General features: G+C 36.6%; 1 protein-coding gene across 1 annotated transcript in view; it reads left to right on the top strand.

Annotated features, from left to right (window-relative positions):
- Positions 1-26,077, top strand: part of OTOG (otogelin) — a 91,632-nt gene that overhangs the window by 9,951 nt on the left and 55,604 nt on the right. The window contains exons 9-23 of the mRNA XM_042882041.1: positions 781-911; positions 1,712-1,818; positions 2,665-2,774; positions 3,531-3,656; positions 4,712-4,820; positions 5,231-5,277; positions 6,198-6,343; positions 13,126-13,258; positions 14,091-14,268; positions 15,682-15,806; positions 16,570-16,782; positions 18,188-18,353; positions 18,713-18,787; positions 20,081-20,124; positions 20,705-20,858. Of these exons, the coding sequence (XP_042737975.1) occupies positions 781-911; positions 1,712-1,818; positions 2,665-2,774; positions 3,531-3,656; positions 4,712-4,820; positions 5,231-5,277; positions 6,198-6,343; positions 13,126-13,258; positions 14,091-14,268; positions 15,682-15,806; positions 16,570-16,782; positions 18,188-18,353; positions 18,713-18,787; positions 20,081-20,124; positions 20,705-20,858 (1,864 nt within the window). The remainder of the gene's footprint in view (positions 1-780; positions 912-1,711; positions 1,819-2,664; positions 2,775-3,530; positions 3,657-4,711; positions 4,821-5,230; positions 5,278-6,197; positions 6,344-13,125; positions 13,259-14,090; positions 14,269-15,681; positions 15,807-16,569; positions 16,783-18,187; positions 18,354-18,712; positions 18,788-20,080; positions 20,125-20,704; positions 20,859-26,077) is intronic.

The following is a 26,077-nucleotide window of genomic DNA, read 5'->3' as shown; positions in this document are numbered from 1 at the left end:
GGCATTGGACATATCTACTCATGAAAAGGCATGCTTGTAGATGTTTACATAGATAATGTAGATAATTATATTGTACCCTTGCAGTGACTCAGGAATGCCTTATTATTCTTGAGTTTTTAGGCTATCTGTTTAGAAGCATTTTAGATCTATGCATATTATTACAGATTTCTTCCCTGCTTTCATTCAAAGATGGCAGTAGGCACAGTCCTACTCCCCTAATGTCCTTCCTTGTTAGATCACCTGTTGAGTTAGGCTCTTTCTGCCCTTCTAAAACTTTTTCTCTATATTCCCTTTTAAAGGGCTTTCTGTGTCTTATAAGGACCAGTATGTTTTCAGACTTAGACCTGATTCATCTTGTAGGTAGTTGTATGGTAACTATTGAGTCATGGCCTGAACCACTGATTGAGCACTTGGGGAAAGGACCCAGGCAGCCCTGGGAGTGCAGGTGAAGGCAATTCAGCTGTGTGACTGGGAGGGGTAGAGCCTGGCTCCACCTGTCCTAGACCCACTTATAGGCTGACTGCTACTAGGGGAGGATCTCTTTCAGGAGATCCTTCCCTGATGGAACTTTTGCCTGCAAACCTGGAATCTTCTGATGTGGGTAAGCAATCTTCTTCCTTTGTACTTTTCCGTAGCATCAATCCTCCCATCTTATTTTTCTGTCCAATTGCTACAGTAATATTTGTTTGTCTCTTGTTAACATGATAGTATGTTTGTTCAGATGTTTTCTTAGTATAGCAGCACTGTCAAATCACCCTATTGACTGTGTGTCTTGTTTAGGAAAATTGACAGATGATATAACAGAGTTTGTGGAGAGTTGGCAGGAAAATCCTCCGCAAGGACAACCCATGTGGGATAACTCTTTTCTCAATGAGCCACCTTGCCTGACTCAAAGCCATGAATCTTTACAGGTTTGGATCCTCATGAAAGGATTATTACCATAGTCTATATTTCTTACAAGAATTTGACTCTAAATATTCTCAACTCTCCTTTGGAGAGGTGGATTAAGAAGGCTGCTGTAACAGCATATAGTTTATTCCTCTCTTTCGCTATGCTGATCTTCTGTATAAGTTTGTAATTTAATATTTGTTCTTCTGGGGATATTATGCTGTCTGGTTAGCAGCCAAAATAAGTGTTTGAATTTTGGCTTAAATTAGTGAGAAGTTGTGAACTAGAAGCTTGTTCCAGAGCTGATTCCCATTACTTCCTTTAAGAAGGATAAGAAGAAGCAGGCATATGAAAATAGAGTGAGAGTGTGTTTTATTTACTAGTATTAAAAAAAACCAACAAATTCTGTCACTTTGGTTCACCACATCAAAATATTACTTACAAATGAGAACTATTTTGAAGTTATAGCCCTGAAATGAAGTACTTTGAAACTAATGGTGATGTGAGGCATCTTATTTCTGTTAGCTTATATTTTTTAATTTGAATAAAATGAAGACTCTTGCATTTTGTCTAGGCTTAGTTGCAATACTATCTATCCTTTTCTGGGAAAGGATATATTATTAGCATTATTATGACCTTGCATAAAGTTTCAATATTATCAGTACTCTGACATGTGGAGCACTACGTTGCTAGCTGTAGCTTCTAGTTGATGAATGGACAGGGATTCCTGGTCAGCCTGAGAGAGGTCTGTTCTGTTTTTGCTTAATATGTTATTCTGCTTAGGTTTACTTTTTAAAACTTTCACAACTCTCTTTAATTTCAGAGAGCATATGCTCTGTGTAATATTCTACTACATCCTCCATTTGAACAATGTCACGAATATGTGAGCCCTCTTCCTTTTATGGCAAGCTGTACCAGTGATCTTTGCATGTAAGTGAATGTTTTTGAGAGAATATTGAAAATTATGAAAAACATTGTCCTTTATTGTGAGAGTGAATTCTAACTAACTGGTAACAACAGTAATGTGGCTTTTTTCTGTGTACTGATTATCTGAAATTCTTTTAAGAAGTTAGAATGCGTTGCTTTTCTCACTCCTAGTTGTACTGTCAGATTTCTGTGGAATTGTTTGTTTGGTGTAAGGATGGCAAGACCCAGTTATTAGTTTATTAGTAATAATAAACATAATTTATTAATTTACCTTTCCTTGAGTATGGCATTTATTTTCATGCTGAATATATGATATCATTAGTATTTTGAATCTTAATGAAAGGTAATTGTGAATAGATTAATTGGGCATTCCTAAGCAGTAAACATTAATTGAACCAAAACTTGAAATTACCTGCATGCTCACAAACTATTTGAGTTTATACTATCATTTAAAAATCTCATTTCAAAGCAGCTTTGGCTGTTTAAAAGGCAGGGCAGAAAACTATTTCCATTTCTTGCACCATGACAACACTCTGGTGGAAATCTTATGCTTTCTTCTGAGTGTTCCGTTGGATACTGTTTCTCTTCTAAAAACCCAGACCAGTATTCACATCTCTCTTTATTGCTGTATTGCTGGCTTCAATGGATTTAATGTCAGGTTTCCAATATATCGATCTTCTGTCTTCAAGCATAGTAGAATGACATATCCATTTAAGACTTTTAGCCTCTTCAGTAAACACATTAAAGCTATATTAATGTGAACTCAAACTGTTCTAATAGGCAGTGTAGGAGCAGTCATGAGATTGAAAGAAAGACAAAAATAATATGACAATTTTTGTTTGTTGTAAGGTCAGCAGTTGATAATGCAACTTGGTGTCGAGCATTAACTGAATATGCCAGAGCATGTGCCCAAGCAGGGAAACCTCTTCATGGATGGAGGAGGCACTTTCAGCCATGTGGTATGCAGACATCTCAGTACTTGGAAATACTGCACAGTAGTTGATTGCTCTTCACAATTTACTTTCTTTCCTCCTATTATGAACAAATATAGTTATCAGTGAAAGCGTAACTATGGACTCCAATGCTGTGTACAAGTTAGGAATTTTTTTGATATACATAATCTGTAGTGAGTATATTGGTATGTTTTTATAAGCTTAGTCCTTAAAGAGTCCCTGATAATCAGTAAGATTGAAATGTTTTTCTCATGGGGCTACTCTTTCAAATATTGACCAAGACTTCATAGATTTGATATGTAAAATAAATCATGACTGTTAAAAATCAATTTGAATTACACTTGAAGTCTTCATGTTACAAATCACAAGAAGTAAATTTGAAAAAGATGGTCATAATGTGTCTGTCTGGAAAACAAGAACAACATTATTTTATCATTCATGAAAGAAACATTTTCCATGTGCTTCCAGCAATGTTGGTTAATGAATATTCTATTGTTTGCTGATCTCACAGCTTTGCTGTAAGAAATGTCCTACCTGTCCTGTGATTTAAGATTTATTGTTTCTTGATGCACCTGCAATAGACAGACTATGGATATATGAATATTCTGTTTGCATGTTAGAAAGTCATTGTATTACTGGTACAGATAACATATTCAGTTGACTTACCGAAGAGTAAATACCTGAAATCAGCGTGTGCATCTATTCATGTCATGAGCCAGTAGCCCAAGAGATGTTTGTTTCTCTATCTTTTCTATTTTGTAGTGATTACCTGTCTTGAACCACTGACCTACAATGAGTGCATCAACTGTTGCCCTGCTTCATGTCATCAGCAATCACAGTGTATTGACAGTGAACTTCCTTGCATTGATGGATGCTATTGTCCAGATGGTAATAGTTTTGCTACTCAGATATATATTAGCTGGTGCTACTTTATTTTCTGATTGCTTTCCCCCAGGTTTACGTGGCCTGTAAAGCATTCATAATAATTCTTCATAAACACCGTGCAAAGAGGGTGTGGATAACTTAACTGTGTTTATCTCATTTGGTGACAGGAGGCTTTTCCTCAATCTAGCAAGTAGGAATATTTTCAGCACAGATCCAAATTCCAGGTGTAGAGTTCTGTAGTTGAGTAAAAAATGTGCTTTGCTCTGGTGATTATTTTATGTATAGTGGAGCCAGCCTCCCAGTTCTTGTGGTTGCTGCTTGGTTTCATTTTATTTTTTCCTCACAAAGGATGTCTGCAGTTTCAGGTGTTCATGAGAGCATGAGTAGAAATCATTCATGAGGCTAGAAACAAGTTTTATACTGAGACATTTACTGTTGTATGGTTCTGGCAAGCAAGATATTTGGTAATTCAGCCTATAGCAAAACTCTGCACTTGATATTTTTATGTCTAGTTTTCATCATCTTACTGACTTATGTATGTAATTCTATCTGATCATTATAGAGAAAATGATATGCCATAGATCCTTGAACCCTGTCTGCTCTAAGCGCGATCATCTTTGTCACATGCTTCATCTTATATGGGCTAGTAATCTCTTTTAGTTTCTGGATCTCTAATAGTTGAATAATTGAAAAACAAAACAGCCCTTTCCCTCTACATCTTCCAGCCCTCCAAAAAAAAACAACAACAACCCTGCTGTAGTAAAATAAGAACCAAACAGTGCCTTAAAACAGAGTCAAAGATTTATTAAGCTGGCAAAAAAAATTCAAGTATACCAAATAAAGCAGCATGGGTTTTTTTTCCACACTATTGAGCACTAGTGATTCACACTACTAATACATCTCAAGCAATTTAGGAATAGATTATAAAATGACTTCAAAATAGCCCACAACTTTATATCCTACAACTTTATATTCAATGGAATATGACCATTTGTTGCTCCCAGTTGTCTGTTGATATTTATAAATATTTCAATCTTTCTTCCTTTTTCTTCTTCTAGGCTTAATTTATGAAAATGAATTGTGTGTCAAGCCTATGGACTGTCCTTGCGATTACCATGGCAGTTCTTTTGAAATAGGTTCTGTGGTTTATGAGGAATGTAATAATTGGTTAGTACTCTTTCTTTTAATACTGTAGACTTAATGCTTCCATTGTTATGAGAGAGAGGGAGAGATGGCACTTAAGGCCTATTGGACAAAATTGACAAATCACTACATTTTCTACATACAAAACTGTTGTTCCCTAGACAACTAGTTGCTATTAACAGACATATAAAAGAAACTATAGATCTGTTAATGGAAAAGAAGAGCAAATCATGGGTATTGCAGAGAGTAAGGGAATATTTAGATTTTTTTTTTTCTTGAACTCTAAAAGCGATCTGGAATTAAAAATTTTAGTAGGAAAATTACTTTGACTTTTCTTCTGTTGTTGCTCTTGGAATCCAGGAAAAACAACTGAGAATAGCCGTATACTTTTCATATTGAGATTTTATTTTGTAACCTTTTTGCCTTTATTTCAGCACTTGCATTGGAGGAAAATGGATTTGTACCAACCTTACATGCCCAGGTATGTTGTTTTTTTTGTTTTTTTTTAAAAAAAAAGTCTTGGTTACTTAACTTTTTTCAGTGACTATGAATTTTTGAGATAAAATATTGATGCTCATTTTAAATTTTCCCCCAGTGTATTTTCTATACAGTTGGGTTTTGTTTGTATCTGCTTATTAACATATTCACACACAGATTAAATTAATAAGTGCTCTAAATAGCAGACGTGCCTTTCAACTTAGCTCAGTACTGCATCTGCCCTTAGGTCACTATAGCATCTCTGATAGATGACACTACCTAGTTGTTCTTGGCATTCAACTGAAGTTTCCTCTGCGGTCTCCAATTGATAGACTTACAGATATGTTTCATGGAAGAGTTTCCAAGTGCAAGAGTACTATTTCATTGGATTTTTTTTTTTTTGCTTTGCCTAGTGATGTTGTAGCTAGGCATTAGACAAAAGCCTGTTAATTGTTTTCCCAAGTTGCTTGTCAGTTGAGGAGTGCAACTCTCACTTCACTCATAAACGTCAAAGCTACAGAGCTTAGTTAAAAGGATTTTGCATGTTAGAGGGTACTCATAGCCTCATGGTTTATACAGCTATTAATAGAATCAAGCACTGATCTAAGAGTTGTGAAACAGAGTGTTTCTGGAAATCAGTTTTTAGAGCCACACATCACACTTGGAAGACAAGGAGTGCACATTATTGTCTCATTGCAGTGGTGGAACTGCTTCAATATTTTGGCCTGGCATCAGATACAAGCTTTTTTTTTTTTTTTTTTTCTTTAAAGAAAAAAAAAGGCTAGGGTTCAGTTCCTCACTGTTTTCCTAGTTCCTGTTTATAATGTAAGCACAACTTTATAAACTATAGCATATATCAGGAATAACACTTCATAATACATAATACTTTGTCTACATACTAAATTCCATTGTTGTATTTCTCAGCTGAATGTTCAGTTTCGGGAGACATTCATTTTATGACATTTGATGGACGTGAATACACTTTTCAAGCCACTTGCCAATACATTCTAGCAAAAAGTCGTACATCTGGAGAGTTTACAGTATCCTTGCAAAATGCTCCCTGTGGACAGGTAAGGCTTAGAAATTCCTCCTTACGTTTGTATCTTGAAGAGAAAATATATATTAAGGAGAAAACAATATCAAAGCCATTGAATACATTAAAATTATTAGCAACAGTTGTCCTCACAAGGCTGTCATTTTTTTTTTTTTTTTTCTTCTTGCATTTAGAATATAGATTTCTCATTTGGCTTTGTTATTGCAGCTTGAAATTCATTTTATGTTGATGTAGGAAATTTTGGGTAGCTTTTGAACAACTCTCTTGGCTTTAGGTATAGATGTGTCTGTGTTACTGTCGAAAGTTTGTAGTCTGTACAGCCAAACACCCATGTGTGTTTGTATAGCTGATGCTCTGGATGCTACTTTGTTAGAGTTCTGATATTAAATACAGAAGTCAAAAATGTATTTCATTTGCTTTACAATGAAGACCACTTCTTGTTCTGTGAGTAGATTACTGAACATGTATGGTACTGTTGTACTTGTGAGGTATAGAACACTAAGATTTTCATTGGAATTGCACGTTGTTAGTATACTTCTTTTGAGTTGCAACAAGGTATAGTATTTTATTCAGTGCATTTCAAGTCATGTTGCAGTCATGAAGCTTCTCTGCAACTTATGTTGTTCATACACTTGACACTGCCTTGGGAAGACAAGTGGTCATGCCACATTTTCTGAAGTCATATTTCAGTGAAATCCTATTTGTTCTAGTGCAACAAATGCTACCTAAGTCACAGGGAAGACCTTTAAGTAGAAGGAAGTCATATGAAAATGTCACTGAAAGTTCACCATAATAGAATTTTTATAGTATTCGATAGAATAAAATAGAGTAGGTAGAATTATAGTTAAAAAAAAAAAAAAAAAGTAATAGAATTAAATGGTTATCTGGACACAGATACAGGGTGGGAGATGAGTGACTAGAGAACAACTTTGCAGAAAGGGATCTGACAGTCAAGAGTGCTGACTGCATTGTAGGATGTGTTGAACACAGTGTGTAGACACCAGGTCACAAGAGGTGATTCACGTGCAGTATTTAGTGCTGATGCTACTTTGCCTTGAATATTGTGCGCAGTTCTGGGCTTCACAATATAAAAAGGATGTTAAAGTCCACGAAGCTTGTGACAGTCTCTTGTATGTTTAAGTTGTCCTGTAGTACACTGTTGCCAAAACTGGCATAAACTTGCTTTTTGGTTTAGTAGTTCTAATGTTTTTGTTGAGGAAGGTGAGAGACAAATTAGTAAACTATCTGTAACACTCCTGACACTGCAAATGCCTTGTATATTCTTTGCCCTGGGTGAGGAGTTGTGCTTAAGGCATTCAAGTGGCTTGGAGGTGGGGAACAAAAGACTTTGGCTTTTACTACATGTGGGCTTCCTATTTCACTTTGCTGTTAAAAAATTAACCTGATCAGTCCCTAGTAAGAATAGACTTCTACCAAAGCTTTGAACGGAGCATTCTGAACATAACAGGCAGGTAGTTGAGCCGAGGCTTGGGTGATGTTTTCCAGAGTTAAATGCTGCTAAATCAGTTATTGGTAGGAAAATAGTGAGAGGATAGTAAGATAGAGTTTGTGTGTACAGTAATTCAAAAGCCTGGGGTTTTAGTGCAGCTGTTTGGGTGCCTAACTATCAAAGGATACCACTTGGCAGAAGAACTGCTTTACAGTTCTGTAGGCACCAGACAGACTCTTTGGCGGGGTCTGTGGTAGTAGAACAACAGGAAAAGGTTTCAAGCTCCAAGAGGGTAGATTTAGCTTGGATTTAAGGAAAAAGTTTTATGCAGTGAGGATGAGGTACTACAGCAGGTTGCCCAGTGATGTGGTTGATGCCCCATCCCTGGAGACTTTTAAGGTGAGGCTGAATTTTGTCTTGGGCAACCTGATCTAGCTGTGGTGTCCCTGTTCATTGCAGGGAAATTGGAATAGTTGGCCACCAGATGTCCCTTTCAACTCTAAGAATTCTACAATTCTTGATTCCCATTTATAAAAATGAATGAATTGAAATGGGAAGCTAAAAGATTTGTTATGTAGAACCTCATCTTCCAATAGTTGGAGATTTGTATGCTCTTAAAATTCTGACTGTCTTTTCAGTTATCAGTCCCATGGCATTGAAGCAGATTAAAAAGCGTAGAAAGAAAATACCTGAGGAGATTTTTAGTTCTCAGTCACAAAGAGTTCAGTCATCTCATGCTTTAGAGCTGATGAAATAAACTGTCATCAGGCAACAAGTGATTTGAAAATGTGGAATTTTGTTTAAGCGCTTCTCGGAGTGAGAATCAGTCAAGAGATCAGCACAGCTTAACCTTATCTAGGTTTCAGGTGACAACCTCGCTGTCTTTGTAGTCTGTATGATGAGAAAGTAATCTGAATATAGGATTTTTTTTTAAATGTGGAGTGAGAGAAATGGCTGTACTTGTGAAAACACTTGCTGAAAGTTGGCAAGGGCAGTGCTGTGAAAGGAGCAGTTCATTGAAATGGAGAATAATTGTCAAACAGCATTTCTTCAGTTTTGAGTATGAAGGAATAACGCAGCTTTTGTACTATTGTGTAGCAATGTATGTACTATGGAGAGTTGTTCCCTTGGCTCTGCTCTGTGGGTAGGAGCTTGTATGTTTTATTTTTAGCTTCTTAAAAGGTAGGCAAAATTCTGTATTCGTAGCTGCTATTTCTGAATGATATGTACAGAAACTCTTAGTGAAGAAGCTGGAGAATGAAATAAATAGGAGTGTTGTTCGGCAATTCAGATGTCTATCTTTGCCAGCAGTCTAGGTGAGGTGGTTGAACTGATGAAATATATCTCCATATTATTATTATAATTCAATATTTTAAAGTTTCATTCTGTAATAATGGATGACTTGCATTATTTTTTAGGGATGTTCAAATTCTGAATGCATTTTTTTTATTCTTACCACTTTGCATTCATGGTACTTGAAGGACAGAGAGATGATCACTGTCTATTTTAGCATCTTTCTGCCACCTAATAATGTTCAGAAATCTTGGCAGCTGTAGTGGCTCTTTTTGGGATGTAAAGTAAGACTTCATGTTAGGCAAATCTTAGTGAAAGTCAGTAGGAATACAGATCTTTGAGCTGAAAGTCTTCATCTAGTTTGTACTGTTAGTGGTGCTAGTGGTGCTAGATAGGATTTTTTTTAAAGGGATTTTTGTTCAGTGCCTTTTTCAATGTTGAAGGTGCTTGACATTTTACTTGATGAAAACATCAACAGGTGAGTCTTTACTGCAAGCAGTGAGACTGTGTAGCACAGCCCCCAGCAACTCTCCTGGAGGTTTCTGTGTAGCTACTCAGGATTGAAATCCAATCAAGGAAAAATTTCCCTCAGAAAGACCTAGATCACACTCTAGTGATTTTTGCATATATCTGCGTATGTTTATCACAAGACTTAAAAGATGCATAATCAAGAACAGAGTAAAATGAGCTTATGCAGTGTACCAAAAGAAAATAGCCTTACTTTTGTCTTTGTGCTTGAGTGTCTTTTAAATGGGTACAAGATCTTGCAATGACAGAGCTGGAACAAGAGAAACAGCAGTTAGGTGCTGACCTCTTTCCTCAGCACACTAAGTCAGTGTAAATAAGCTTTAGAATCTAGAGCAGAGGTATAACAGGAGAGGCAGAAATTTAATTCCTTCCTGAAACAAGGTGAATGTAATAACTCCCGTTTTTGAGAAAGGAAGATGTGGGGAACTACAGGCTGGTGAGCCTCATGTATGTGACTAGAAAGATCATGGAGCACATCCTCCTGTAAACTTTGTTAAACCACATGGAAGGCAAGGAGTTGATTTGAGACAGCATAGCTTTACCAAGAGCAGATTGATCCTGACCTATTTGATGGCTTTCTATGATGGAGTGACAGCATTGGTGGACAAAGGAAAGACAACAGATGTTGTCTACCTGACTCGTGTAAAGCCTTTGATATAGTTCTGCACTACATCCTTATCTCTAAATAGGAGATAAATGAATTTGAAGGTTGAACTGTTAGGTGGATAAAGAATGGGTTGGATAGTCACATCCAGAGGATTGTGATCAATGTCAAGGTGGAGACCAGTCATGAGTGATGTCCTCCAGGGTTCTGACTTGGAACCTGTGCTCTTCAACATCTTTTTCAATGACAAAAACAGTGGGATTGAGTGCAGTTATGTAGATGATACCAAGGTGAGTGCTACAGCTGACAGAGCAGAAGAAAGGGATGCTATCCAAAGGGACCTGGACAGTCTTGAGAACTGGGCCCAGAAGAACTGAGTGTGAGATATTGTACTTGGATTGGAGCAATCTCAGGTGTGTGTACAGAGTGGGAGAAGAACTCACTGAGAGCAGCCCTGCAGAGGAGGACTTGGGAGTCCTGGTGGACAAAAAACTGGATAAAAGCTGCCAGGGTAACTTCTTGCAACCCTAAAGACCAGTTGTATCCTGGGCGGCACTTAAAGAGGAGCTGCCAACAGGGCAATGGACAGGATTGTCCCCCCTCTGCTCTGCCCTTGTGAGGCACCATCTGGAGTACAGCATCCAAGTCTTATGTCCCCAGCACAGAAAGATGTGGAGCTGTTTGAGAGGGTCCAGAGGAGGGTCATGTATACGATCAAGGAGCTGGAGCATCTATCACATGAAGAAGGGCTGAACGGCTGGGCTTGTTTAATATGGAGAAGAGAAGGCTCTAGGGAGACCTCATTGTACTTAAAAGAAGCTTATAAACAGGAATGAGGACTTTTTACATGGACAAACAGTAATAGGATGAAGAGGAAGGGCTTTAAACTAGAAGAGGAGAGATTTAGGTTAGGTGTTAGGAGGTGTTAGGTTTTTTCTTCAGGGTGTGTGAGGCACTGGCAGAGACTGTCCAGAGAGAATGTGCGCCCCGTCCCTGGAGGCATTCAAGGCCAAGTTGGATTGGACCCTGGGCAGCCTGGTAACCCTGCTGATTGCAGGGGCTTTGGAACAAGGTCGTTTTTAAGGTTATTTCTAATGTGTGCCCTTCTGGGGTAAAAGTAGATTCTGATTTTTTTTTTCAGGATGTAGCAAGGTGAGAAAGTAGCATGCTGAAATGTCAAAGATTGAAACGTCTCAGTCCATCTCTATGCCTGATCCACTATGCTAGAGAATTTTTCTCATAAAATTGATTAATTATCAGTTTCATTCTAATAATAAAATTCTGATAGTCTTCTGTCACTAGTAAGCATTGTTGTGTCAGATGTACTGAAAGCCAAAGGATAATTAGCTTTTGAAGTCCTAACCTGGAAACTTTGACAGTAACCAAGTAGTGTTAATCATCTCTCTGGCTAGCTGCCCTGTTATGTGGTACAGGTGTATTTGTTACTGTGATACACTAGATAAATTCAATATTTGGTAGCTTGTGCTGCATTCCAGCTGGTATGTTGTCTAGATGAAGATCGCTCATGTAACATGAGTTGTGCAGGAATATTAAGTAGCTTGGGACTTCATTTAAGTATCACAGGACTTCTTTTAGGATTTTTCTTCGACTATCTCACGAGCAATTCTATCTGCTTATTTGATTTTTTTCTTCCTGATGAAGTTTATGAATTGTCAGCTGTTAGGCTTTTATTTTGCTTTGATCCTGGGAATCATCCATCTCCAGCTGTAATTTCATTAGTTTTAGGTCAAAGTACGCTCTTCTTGAAGTTAAAATGAGTGACTGAAGGTTTGAAAATAAACAAATCTATCTGTAACTTAGCTTAGGCCTTAAAGAAGTTCCTTAGAAATACACAAATGATGGGCCAAAATCACAAATGGAAAGAAATATCTAGTTTCACATAGAACACATGCTATAGTTGATTCCAGCTTTGGTGGAAGCAATTAACTTGTATTAGACTCTTCATCTTTAAGCTGATATAAAATTTTCCTGTGCTGGCCACATATTTTCTTTCTGTTGTGAGACTTCAGCACATCAGCCTCAATACTTTGCTTTTAGAATTTCGGTTGATTAGATTTTGATAATGTTGACAGTTGAGTGCTGAAGAATAAAATGTAAGTTGGTAAGGCAGATGAAGTTAATCTAACATTTTTTTCAATGCATTTCCTGCTGAGTGAAGTACACTATTTTTTTTTTTAATGGTTTTCCTAAATTATATTTTCTTTGAATTAGAGAATTGAAATTATGGGAAGAATAAGCAATGCAATGGTAATAAAAGCAAGTCAGGCCAGCTGGGTGCTGTGATATGTTGCTGCTTTTTTTAAAATCAGTATTAAATTAGGGAGCTTATGAATATATTCCACAATTCTTCTCTTAGAAATAATGAACTTAAAAGCTGGAGTGTTTTGTTTTTTTTTTTTTTTTTTAGAAATGAGTTACAGTATAGTTTTATCTTTCATTACTTTGAAAAAGTGATGTACCTTGAATATGCTGTAAGGGAACCTGGGTTTATCAGAACACTTTAAAGAAAAATAATTCAAAATCAGACTTGTGTCCTGCTGTGTGGGTAATGCAGCTTTGTTTGTGTACAGGAACTCACCCACAGTGTGTTTCGGATCAGTGGATATCATGAATTGCATGTGTCTTTGTAGTAAGCCCTGGAAGGGCTGTTTACGTTTTTATTTTCATATCCCACTTTTAAGCTGTGTTGGTTTAATGTGGTAGAGTTGCATCTAAACATACATTTGAAATGATTAGAAAATCAGTTTTATCTTAACAATTATGCTGTACATTTTTAAAGTGCAATCTGCCAGGAAGCAGCATAAAGCTGGTAATTTTCAATTTCTTCTTGTTAACTTGCAGTCTTATTTAACATTCATCCTGTTTAAAATCAACTGTATCTTTAAATTGCTGTCTTTTGTAGAACCAGGATGGATCATGTATCCAATCAATCAGCATTATTCTTAAGCAGGATCCCAAGAGGCAAGTGACTCTGACTCATTCAGGAGATGTTTTGATATATGACCAGTACAAAATTAACCTGCCTTATGCAGATGGTAAGGAACAATATATGAATGTACAATGCCTATCGAGTGCTGAAGCAGTGTTTTGGTGCCGTGTGTGTTGCGATATCATCAGTATTGTTAACATACTAATGCTAAGTGATTGTTGATGATCATTTTTGATGAAATATTTCATAGTTTAGCTGCTAGCATATGTTGTGCTCTGATGTTAGGAGTTGTACTGTGCTAGTTTCTCTTATGTTAAGATAAAGTACGTTGTGTCCCCCCCAAATAGCAGCTTCATAAGGCTGCTTAGTTATTTCTTGAGGCAACGTGATTTTCTCTAATGACTAATTTCTCTTTTTGTTTCAATGAGGTTTGTAAATGTTTCCCTCTGAAGATACTAGCAAGTATTTTACATATGAATATATGGCTGTGTTCTGTGAGGATTGGTGCTCGCTTTAGGATGATATGCAAACCACGAGTTCATTTGATGTCTGAGGGAAATGTGACTGTTTGGGAATCCCTAAAAGGGACTTCAATACAGGAAGAACATTACCACTGCTAGAACTAGGTTGTCTGAAAGAAGTGAATGGAAATACTGTCTCCAGTGTTGACATCTTGAAATTGATGCACTTTCTTTAGTTAATTTGTATGAATATTTTGGTGAACTCCAGATGTATTGTTACTAAGTTTGACTGTCATTAATTTCTTACTTTTTTCTTTTAAAACATAACTTTTTGTAATAAATCAAGAGTTTGGGGCCAGAGTACGAAAAAAGTCACTTATATTAAACAAAAAAAAGTAAAGTGAAATGACAAGAACAAAATGCAAGTTATAGGCAGGTTTCCTTTGCCCTTCAACAATCTCTATTCTTATTCACTAGATTTATTTGAAATACGAAAACTCTCCTCTGTATTTCTTCAAGTAAAGACACACATTGGATTACAGATACTGTATGACAGAGAAGGACTGAGGCTTTATCTTCAAGCTGATGGACGGTGGAAGGATGATACTGTTGGACTTTGTGGAACCTTCAATGGAAATATGGAGGATGATTTTTTGTATGAGTACATAAATATTTACAATTAGAATGGTGAATCGGCTGTACTGAGCTAAATAGATGGCTGAAAAAATGTTTTAAGATTCGGTTTTAGTTGGCTAGATAGTAGGTTTTGGTTTGCAAACAGAAAAACTGTCCTTCAACTACAGAATTTCAAAAACAAGTTCTGTATAGAGTATTTTAATGTAAAAACACAGTGAAATGTATACCATTACTAAGGGATAGTTTATCTGAACATTTGTCCAGAAGATGGACTGCCCTCTGTAAAGGACTACATCCCTCCCCACAATCCTTCGTCTGTTCAGCTTCTATTCTCTACTGCAAGTTCTAATCTGCTTTTGCCAACAGAGCCTCCTTTGTTCAGTGCCTGCAGGTCAGCAAAAGAAATTGACTGTTGCCTGAACTTCACTTGCAGTGTTGCAGTGAAAGATGGTCAGAGCTGCATGAGCATCATAGTAAATGGGCAATTCGGGCTAAATAATTGGCCTCCACAGGGTGAAGAAGCCTCATGGAAGAGGGGATAGGGGAATGGGAATTTAGAATACATCAGAAGGCTTGGTTAATGAAGGAAAAATAATCAGCTTTAAAGAAGACAATAGGAGAATTACTGTCTCAGATTTGGAATATGAGTAAAAATTGATTGAAAAAATAGCACTAAAAAAGTAGAAAAGAGGAAATAATATACTGAGTTTTCAAATAATTCATTTTTTAAGGTTAGAAGAATTTCCATAGACACTGCTGTCTTTTGCAGCACATCCACCAGAGGTATTACTAGTTGTGTGCCTGTACAACCTTTTACCTAGTGTGCAACACACCATGTTTAAGATATAGTTTTGATTATTCTCTATACATAATGTGTACAGAGTTATTTCGATCAAAATCTGTTTTTCAGTTTCTGCTACACCTCTTCTTAACTGAGCCTCATGGATATCCAATTGCTTTTTCACTTATCTCTGGCCCATTGAATTTCCATTCCCTCTTCCTCCTCCTCTCAGAGAATTGACAGCCAGAAAAGTCAGCTACTCGGTGTCAGTCATGAAATTATAGACAGAGGAGAGATCAAAATGGATCAAGTATCACTGAGGAGGCAGAAGTATGAACAAGAGAGTGCATACTTTCTGGACAGCAGCGCTACTTGCAACTCCTGTGAAAGTGGAACTTGGTCTGATTTGATCTGAGCTTTCATGTGGAATATCTAATGATCCTAGATCACATCATCATTTTCTTTTCTGTGCTTTTGCCTGGAAAGAAAGAGAGAGGTCTGAAACTTTACCTGATGGTTTAGTGCTTTGGGGATGAGTGCAGTGGAAAGGGAACTAGAATTAGCTGTGTTGAAGGCTATAGTAGAACTGATATTGATTACAGTTCTGAAAATTCACTGTCTCTTTTGTGACTGATTTATATTTTGTTAAAGATCTCCAGTTGGAGTAACTGAAAGCACTCCACAGCTGTTTGGAAATGCGTGGAAAACATTATCAGCATGCGTTATTGTGCACGATAGTTCACAAATGGATCCATGTGATATTCATCTGCAGTCAGGTGGGCAGTGATCAATTTTTATTGTCAAATGCATTAGTACTTATTACATCTGTGATGTTTTCCTAATTGGAAGAGAGAAATGAAACAAACCAGTCCTTTCCACTGACAAAATATAGTGAGATTTATTAAGCTCAGTCCTCTAACAAACCACATTATTAAAGTGTGTTTTGGGACTTGCGTAAGCACATGAAATACTCTTTTTTTTCTAGTAGTAATGTTTTTATTTTTGACCATTACTGAGCACACATTAAATGCATTCCAAAATAAGATATTAAGATGGGTGTTGGAGCTTATTTAACAATTCCTTAATATTCTTGTCTTCTTTGTGGTGGCGTCACTCCAAGCTTGCAGCTCTAAGCGTGGTTGCAGCCTTACCTAGTGTGAAACAATGTGTGACAACAGGTTATTCTTTGCAATGCAGACTGAAGTAGTTGCTGAGTATGACTTAAACTACAGAAATATATACTCCTGTGTTTTTATGAAAGGGAGTGGATAGAGTCTAGTGTCTTGTACCTAACCTACATCAATGAATAAAGATAGATGACTGCCTGCATGTTGTACTTTTCCAGATATCTTAAAATGATTCTAAGAAAAAGCTGAGTAGCTAACTTTTCTATCCTTCAGTACAATTGTGTTGATATGAAGAATAGTAAGATATATATATATATTGTATTTATCTGTGATCAATAGCAAAGATTTTTAAAAAAACCAAAACTCTTCTTAAACTCCTCCACTGAAAGTGTTTTATCTTTTATTTGTGTAGCCTCTTATGCAGCGGAAGCTTGTAGTATCCTTACGAAAGATGTTTTTGCTCCATGCTACCCTTATTTGAGTCCCATTCCCTATTTTGAGCAGTGCAGGAAAGACACTTGCAAATGTGGACAGAATTGTTTTTGCTCTGCTCTGGCTCATTATGCTCATCATTGCAAAAGATTTGGAATAGTAATAGATTTCAGAAGAAGTGTTCCAGACTGCGGTGAGTTGTCTTTAACTTCTAGTCATAATAATTACTCTTTGAGGACTTGAATTAATCCACTTCTGTCTGATACTCATTTAGTTTTATTTTCTGATTGTCATTTTATCATGGTGCACAGGACAAGGCTCTTTTTCTTGGTAGGAAAAATGTGACTTTAAATGTCTCATCATACCTGTGTTACTATTATTCATTGGCTGTGTAAATATATTTATTCCTTTTCTCATAGACATTAGGTTAATCTAATTCTTTAAATGAACCCTTGACAGATGAAAAATTTTGTTGCCGTACATAGCAGTTTTATTTGGATTGTCATCAACTTCTACTCTGATAATCTCCAAGATCTTATTTTCTTACTGTCAATAGCACTAACGTGCATATTGACTGCTGACATACATGTGTATAATTCATCTCACTGATATTTTAATTAAGATGAATGGAAGAATATATGTACTATAGAAATAGCCAAAGCTAACTTCTGTTTCTGGTTTGTAGTATTTTCACCTGTAGAGGAGTGGCGAATGTTATTTACTTCATCTTTTTACATGAACTTTTGGTGATGCCCTTGTGCATTTTTGGAAGTTTTAGGGTTAGGGACTCATAAAACAGCCCTTAACTGACACCTGTGTTGTGCTAATAGGCTTTGCTCCATAAGCAAGACTGAAAATCTTATCTAAAGAACATTCAGAAATTCCACATTGGGTAACTCATCATGTCATCTGGTTATCTGTGTCATAATGTATAATAAAGAGGATTTTTGAAAGTTTGTCCTGCTGAAGTATCTCATGCCAGATTATCTGTATATGTACTCTAAAAAAAACCCAGCTTGATTAAATTTTGTGGCACAGTTGGTGGTGCCTACTGTTACTGAATGAAGCTGTTTAAAAATATTTAATTTTCTTTTGCTTTTAAAAAAGCAAGTGTAGATTTTCTAGAGCGTATGTAAAAAGTCATGCTTGTGGGGTTTAAAAGATTAATCTTTTTAATATAACAAGCACTTCAAATCTGTTTTTTTAATGTAGAACTTTATGGAATGTATAAGAAAAGATGGTATGTGCAACAGCTGTGAAGTGCACACCTTTCATTTACAGTTTCTAATATTTCCACTAAGATACTGTATGTTTTCCAAAGGCCATGTAAAAAGCCATACATTTTGGAGTTAGAGGAAAAAACTTGAACAGTTCAGTTTTCCCAATCTGGATTCTGGATTAACTGCACAGACTTAATTGTATTTGTTATTACTGTAGATTTATGTCTGTGTAGTGTACACAGTGTAGTACCAAGATAGCAATTTTAGTGGAATTTCATGTAACTGGGAATGAAAGAATGGAGATGTTTATCAGAAAACTGTTGGGAGCTACTCGAGTCTCTTGCATGGTAATCTGAGAGATTTTCTTCATTTGGACAGCTCTTTCATGTGAAGATACAAAGGAGTACAGTACTTGTGTATCTACCTGTGGCAGAACCTGCCAAGCACTGTCTGTGCCAGAGACATGCAGCAGTGATTGTGTTGAAGGCTGTGCTTGTCCCTTTGGAATGTACTTGGACTCCAAGACTGAAAGATGTGTAGAGAGGTAGGTAAAGTTGCACTTCTGATAGTTACACTCACTGTCTTACACCATTGCCTTTACATGACATTTAAACATCAATAAACGTGAAACACATAGATACTGTGCATTAGCAAAATTGGCAGGAACTTAACTACATGGAACCTGCTTGTTGATCAAAAATAATTGGAGTATTTAAATTCATCAAGCACTGACAAAGCTGATTGTCACATACTGCCTGTTTCTGGCATATGAGAAACACAAAATGTCTCCACTGTTATATGAAGGTTGCTGATTGTTTGTTGCTGATTTTGCAGGGATTGCAATTAATTTTTTCCTTCAGTTTCTGAGGTAATCAGAGTTACTTTCATTTTCTCCTACTCTAGAAATGAATGCCCCTGTTATTTTCAAGGAATCGACTACCCACCTGGAGACAACGTCATCACATCTTTGGGTAAATGGTAAGAGAATAAAACTGTTCTTTCATCTGACAGAATGTGCTCTCTGTCTCTGTTCTGAAAACTCTAGCAGATCGTTCTATTTACCCCATTTTTTGTTGTTGCTGTTAATGTTAAACAGAATAATCCTGCATTGGTTTCTATGCATATTTGGATGGAGCTTCTTTAGAACTTAGGTTTTCAGGCTGCTGTGCTCGCACTTCTTAATGCTGAAGTGCAGATTAGAATGAAAATCTGCTGTCATTAGGTAGATTCATACTAACACAGCTCCAGAAAACCTCAGCTTTTTTCTGATTTAAGCACTATGGTAAACAATTGGCTGACTCACACTGTTGATGTGATTGTCCACAAACAGATTTTCTTTTATTTTTAGGAAATGGCTGCACATGAAAGTCATCTTTCTGTTGATTTCAGTGGATTTGTATTGGAATTTGGCAGCTGGGATTTCAGATAAAATAAGAAACGTGTCTCATTTAGTCATGACTTTTGCTTGCAACATTTTTGACAGTGGCAATCAAATTTTCAAACATGATAAAAAAAATGCTAGACCATTTTGGCTGGAATTTTCAGATGGATAGTTTGTTAATGGCCCATGATAGGAGTGGGTGAGAGAGGAATCAATCTATTCTTACTGTGTTTTGGTTGGGGAAAAGTCACGCTGGTTTAGCACAAGAAATGCTGCAGTCTCAGTAGCTCATGTCTGTATTATATTCAGTGCTGAAATTTACCTGCAACTGTGGGATAACGTGGGGCTGTTGGTATGGTTCTAAGCTACTGTTGAAGGAAAAAAAAAAAAGGAATACTTACAATAATGATATGAATGTTTTTATAATAGTACATAGAGCAGAGTAGTTTGCCGTAACTGTGTATGTATTTAAGACCTTGTTTTATTTTGCTGCTGTTACTGCATTTTCTTAGATGATGATGATGATGATCCTATTTACAGGGCTTGGTTTGCTATTCCTGCACTAATGTTACTAATGTATTTGGGAGCAATATAGTGGTATATTTCTGGAGATATTTTTGTGTCAACCCAGGTACTCTAAATCCTCAGAATAATACTTGTACTATTCAATGGTTGCTATTTGTAAGGATTATCCTACATCTTATATTACATAGAAAGCAAAAGATTGGAGTTCAATACTCTGAGATAATATATGCTTTTATCATAGTTCTAATTTTCAATGCAAATCTTACACAATTTTTAATTGATTTGTACTGTACATTTCATTATTGAACAGAAAATAACAATATCTGACGTCTTCCTGGCCCTCATATCTTATATTTTCATTCCAGCCATTGCAGTAATGGAGTCATGAATTGTGATAACAACATAATTGGTGAGTGAAGCAGCACAGGGAGATTATACTTGAAATCTAATGAATATTTGCCCTCTAATATCTGTGAAATTTTGTATTTGGTACAAAATGGTGCTATGTGTAGAAATGAATGATATGTTAGATGGAATCCCTGAGAACTGTCTAAAATACTTCTAAATCTGAGCAACTTTTTTTTCCCAGTGCTTTGAGGTACTTTTATATATTCTCTTTTTTAAAGATTGCTAATGTAAATGAACTTAAGAGCATGATAAACAGCAGAACTTGAGTAGAGATTACAAAGGCTAGCATTATCACTTAAAATGTCATTGTAGGATTTGAACACTAATTTCTCAGATATTTTTCTTTCACTCTACAAATTCTGAGTAAGAGATTAAAAACTAATACTGCATTTCTCATTAAAAAAAAATCAGAAATGCTTTTTCTATTAAAGTATATTTCATATTAAGTTTTATGGCCTAGACTCTGTGGTGGTGTGGCTACGTTTGTAGCTTTATTTGAACAGTGTATTGCAGACCACTGTTGGATACAAAATTTGAAGTTGTGGAGAACTAATGTGTTTGTCAATTTATTTCCCCCCCAGCACAGAACTGCCCAGTTGGGCAGATTTATATTAACTGCAGTAATCCAAAAGTTGATGCTGAACTCAGCAGAGAGAGAACTTGTGAGAACCAACTGCTAAACCTCACTTTTTCAGCACACCTTCCTTGTGTTTCAGGTTGTGTCTGCCCACCAGGGTGAGTAGTATTTTGTATTGTGTTTTGGTGCACAACCACAGTTGAGTAACCTTAGTAGTTATCACTACTGAAGATGCCCCATAGCATTACTTGGAGAACTTGGGTTGACTGATACCCTCCAAACCCAGTGGCTACTTTCAGCAGCACTGAAGTATGGCTGAGAACTCAGAAAAGAACAGAAAGGTTATATGATCTACTCCTTTGCTGTGACTGGCCTTAGGATTATGAAAATTTTCCACTGCTTCCTGAGCCAAGTTAATTCTTGCATTTAAGTAGAGAAAAAAAATGTCAGTAACTGTTGACGGTAAAGATCTTGTATAGTGTATTTGTATGGTTACATGAGGGAGAGGCTTGTAATATTTTCAAGACAAAAATCAAAAAAGTAGAAAGTTCCTGTAGAAAGTTTAACTTTTGCAAATCTGTTTGTAGGACCACATCCTCAGTTTGTAAAGTAGAAGTAGGAAATGGTATCCTCAGGCCCAGGATTTTGACCAGAAATATTACTCTGTACTGCTGAGGTAGAAAAGCTCTGGGGAGACCTCACTGTGGCCTTCCAATATTGAAGGGAGCATGTAAACAGGAGAGAGAATGGTAGTTTACAAGGATGGATAGAGATAGGATAAGGAGGAATGGGGAGACAGGGAGTTTTAGGTTAGATATTAGAAGGAAGTTTTTCACACAGAGGGTGGTGAGACACTGGAACAGGTTGCCCAAGGAGGCTGTGGATGCCCCATCTCTGGAGGCATTCAAGGCCAGGCTGGATGTGGCTCTGGGCAGCCTGGTCTGCTGGTTGGTGACCCTGCACATAGCAGGGGGGTTGAAACTAAATGAACATTGTGGTCTTTTTCCACCTAGGCCATTCTATGATTCTCTTATTTTTGTGCTCAGAGTGCATTCTAGCGCAACTTCTATGAAATAGAAGTTAAATACAGTTAGTAAGTAAATCATAGTGAAATGTAGCAGTTTTCTTCATGTTACTTGACTCCAGTTTTAGTCTACAGTGGATAGATCAGACACAACTGTGCTCTAAATACTTTATGGGAGATCATTTTCAGTCTGAGTTACAGTTCTTGCAGTATAAAAATTATGATCATATAGTCTCCCTCTAGTTTAGAAGAACTGAGAGCATTAAATCTCCTAGAATACACATTCTAATATTTCTCTACTCTGCTTTGCTGACACCTTTAAAGCTACTGTGCTTTTTAAGATTAGCACTTCTGTCTATTTCTCAGTTTCTCATCTCATATAAATAACATTTTCTCCCTTGCTGCATTTCTGAAGGATAAGTAGTACCCTGTTCACAACAGTTTGCAACTTTGCCATATTAGTCCGAGTTGCATTTTCTGCTTCTGTGTTGCTATGATTCAGATTACTTGCCCTTCCAACTTGAAGACTGAGTCTTCAGTTGGAGAGCAAAGAGTTAAAAAAGATAAATATATATATATATATATGCAGAAATATGAAACGATAATACTTAAAGGAAATTTTTTCTTCCTCGTATGCAAGTTTTAGTTGCTATTGATATTTCTTAATATATAGTTGGGTAACTTAAATGCATCCATTTAAATTTCTCTGCCGGGAGAGAAAACTGAATGGTAGCAGTACACCTGCTATGTTTTTGTTATCTATTTGCTGTCAAGGATTTTTGTCTAAACTGACTTAACTGAAATACTTAACAACCAGAAATAAACACTAATATATATTATCTATTCATGTTTCTGGTATCAGAGGTATTTAACAAATCTAGGTATTTATTTTTCATTAATTCAGTCTTTCTATAGAAAAGAAGAGGCTGCTCTGTACAAACTCTGAGTTTTTTTTTTTTCAATAACTTGCAATATATGTGGACCCAGTTGCAAATATTAATTTACCACTTCTGTTAATTTCTGCTACTACTTTTTTTATTTTGTAGTTTTAAGAAAAAAAAAAAGCACAAAACATGAGTTCTTCTTTCCTGAACTTTGTGACGGTGTATTTCTTTAGACTTGGTTTGTGATTGGCACTTCCCAACATTGGCAGTGTTGATTCATGTTATAATTCTTTTGGTGCAAGAGTATATGCTTTTTAAAATTACATACACCTCATGGTTGGCAAAATGAATTATAGTCGTTAACACACCATAGACATATAATTTTCACTTCATTTTTTTTCTTGAATGAGTGTTGTAGCATCACATGGAGTTTCCAGGTTGGTTGTGATGTTCTCCACCTCTGCAGGCATCTATTAATGATGGCAGAGGATGCTCTCCAGTTAGATGAACTTGGACAGTATTACACTTGAGCTGTTTTAACATAGTGAGAGTTTTTTAGGTCTGTTTCTTTTTCTCTTGCTTGCTCTCATGAAATGGAGCTGTGAAAATACAGTGCACTGGAGGCTGTAATAACCTGCAGTTGTAATGAGGTTTTTTCTCTAAGAAAGAGATATTGAATCACTTTACTCAAAAAATATCTGATTTATCACTGTGTTTCTAAGGTGATGTACTGTATCAAATAACATGTAAGGAGCTTAAATACAATTTTGGAATGTTTCATTGAAACAGAAAAAGTTCTTATTCAGTTCCAGTGTTGCAGCATTCTTTCCGAAATTGGAATTAGGTTGTGCTTTATGGGGGTTTTGGAGGAGGCAGAGGCAGCTGGGTGAGCCAAATACTCTGAATCCTCTTGAAAGAGTTAATGACAATGCATAGGAAGAGGGAGGAATCTACAAAAGAGGTTGCAGAGTATGGGAGCCTAGATGAAACTTAACCATTCCACTTCATTATTTTTCTTACTCTCACCTACCTTTTGTATCTAAGTTGTTAATGCTGTTTCTATCAATTTTATTTTTTATGGCCCATGCTGCTTAGCACTGATAGTATGCTGGTGATAAAGGTTAGTGCAGGAATTCTACCATTACAAGATGAAACAACAGGAGTGCAGGTGTCTCAGTTGAAGAACTGGAGGAGTTGGTACTCAGAGGGATACAGCAAGGGCATGATAAAACCACTCAAGCATTATATAAAATTAACTTTACCAAGTACCTGGCATATTATTGATAAAATATGAAGAAGAAAGGAATGGGTATATCTCAAAAAGCTCCCCAAACAATTAAAAGATTCAGCAGGATTGTAGTAACTCCTCCCAGCTAGACAGTGAGTGAACCAAAATGAAGTCATCAGGCACTATACTCATATTATCAGCATTTCATGCTTTAAAAAGAAAATAATGGTTTACCTATTTTCTTGTTAGAGAAGCTGTGTGCAGTGATTGTATTCTGGTACTAGAGACATGTTGTTTATTTCATTCCTTTTACCTCTCTTGTACTCTATCATTGGTCTTTACAGGAAATGCATAGAAATGTGTAGATGTGGCACTTAGGGACATGGTGCTGCCATCGTGGTGGTGATGGGTTGATGATTGTATTTGATGATCTTAGAGATCATTTTCAAACTTAATGATTCCATTGTTCTATGGTTTGTGGGCATCTCAAACAGCAGAATTGTTGGTGGGCCAAAAGTGTCCATGGCTGTGTGTATCAGTTGGCAGTAGGCTGTTACTCAAGGGCAAAAGCTGGATATTCACGAACTATTAATAACTGCTCTGGTGGATGTTGTTGGAGACTTATTATTTTGCCTCAGATCTATGACCTTTCAAAAGTGAAGATCTCACTCACAAGACACATTTATGCAAATTATGACTTTACAAAAACTATTTATGTGGTTATATGAATGAATAAATATGTAGTTAATAAAACAGTAGTGAAACTGAATATTGGTTAGGCACAATGAAATGCGATAGCTATCCTTGTATCTTTGGAGTTCACTGTGGGCTGGACAGTAAAATATAGGTGTCAAGAAAAATGTCTGATACTTCAAAGGGGAACAGTGCAAGGCCTGTCATGTATTTGTGGTGAATTCTTAGATCACTGAAATCTATCCACTTGCTTGGCTTCACAAGAGAGAAAGCTGTTATCACCTGTTTTAGCCACTCTGAGGGAAAAACTGCATTTAATGTTGCCTTGCCAGTATGATGCTCTTCGTGTTTGAATGTTCTCTTCAGTCCTGAGCTTTAAGCCAGTGGGAATTTCAGTCTTCCAGTCGATTGTCTTCCAGTGGCACAATAGTTGAATTAAGTATGGATTACAAAGAACATGTCGCGTACCCTGGGACAGCACTGCGGTTCTTCAGTTTAGTGTGGGGTTTTTGCTAATGACTAGACCTTTGACTAGATCTTTGCTCTTGGAAATGAAGGGAAAAAACCCATCATCACTCCGTAAAGATGTCTCATACCTCTGGTCTGTTGTCCTTGGTCCAGTGTCTTGCTGAAATTGCAGTGCTAAGTAACAGAAATGCTTAATCTGAAATTACTGCTGTAGCTTATCAAGAGTTCAGATTTACAAAAGTTGCATGTCATTAGACTTATTTGTCATCAAAGGTGTTCTATCAGTTGTTATGCCAGTAGGTCTCATGTATGGAAACTGTTCAGTCATGGCCTGAACCACTGATCTGGGGAAAAGACCTGGTCAGCCCTGGGAGCACAGGTGAAAGCAATCTATCTGTGCAACTTGGGGGAGGTGGAGCCTGGCTGTGCCTCTTAGACCCCATTTAAAGGTTGATTTCCATTGTGGAAGGATCTCTGATTGGACTCCCCTTGTGGAGTCTTTGCTGTGAGCCTAGATCTTTGGAGATGGGTGAGCACCTTTATTTTTCCTGTGAAATACCATCCTATATGTGCTAGTCCCTTTGCTGTTACATTCCTATATTGCCCTTCCACTGTGTTAGTCTTTCCAATTACAACAGTCCTATCTTGATATCTACTTGACTATCAAACAGCATTAAAATAACTTTGGAAGAAATACAGCTAGAAAAAAAAACATTTAAATGAAAACATTCAATATTTCTGGTGTATTTCCTGAGACTTATTTGTAGAATCTGAGATCTCTCTTTCATAAAATACTGCTATTTCAATTTCTATGGATATCATTAAAAGCCACAAATATTTTACTTCAAAATGAAGACTGGCTGCTTTTTGTCTTGCTGGACATGAATTCTTCCTTCTTTTCTACTGGAATTTTTTCAGCAATTTTTTTTTTATAATTCAGGTTTTACCTGCTTCTGTAGGAGTTGTAATTATTTCTAAATACAGGTTTATAGCTTGAACTACAATTTTCTTTTTAGCCTTGATCTACAAATACCTGTGCATGTTGTCTCCCTTGGAGGCTTTTTTATAAGTATTTTTATG

This window comes from Lagopus leucura, unplaced genomic scaffold, assembly GCF_019238085.1.
Source record: "Lagopus leucura isolate 7727_CA_CO unplaced genomic scaffold, USGS_WTPT01 Super-Scaffold_100033, whole genome shotgun sequence".
Classification (NCBI taxonomy): Eukaryota; Metazoa; Chordata; class Aves; order Galliformes; family Phasianidae; genus Lagopus; species Lagopus leucura.
This window is presented reverse-complemented; position numbering and strand designations above follow the sequence as displayed.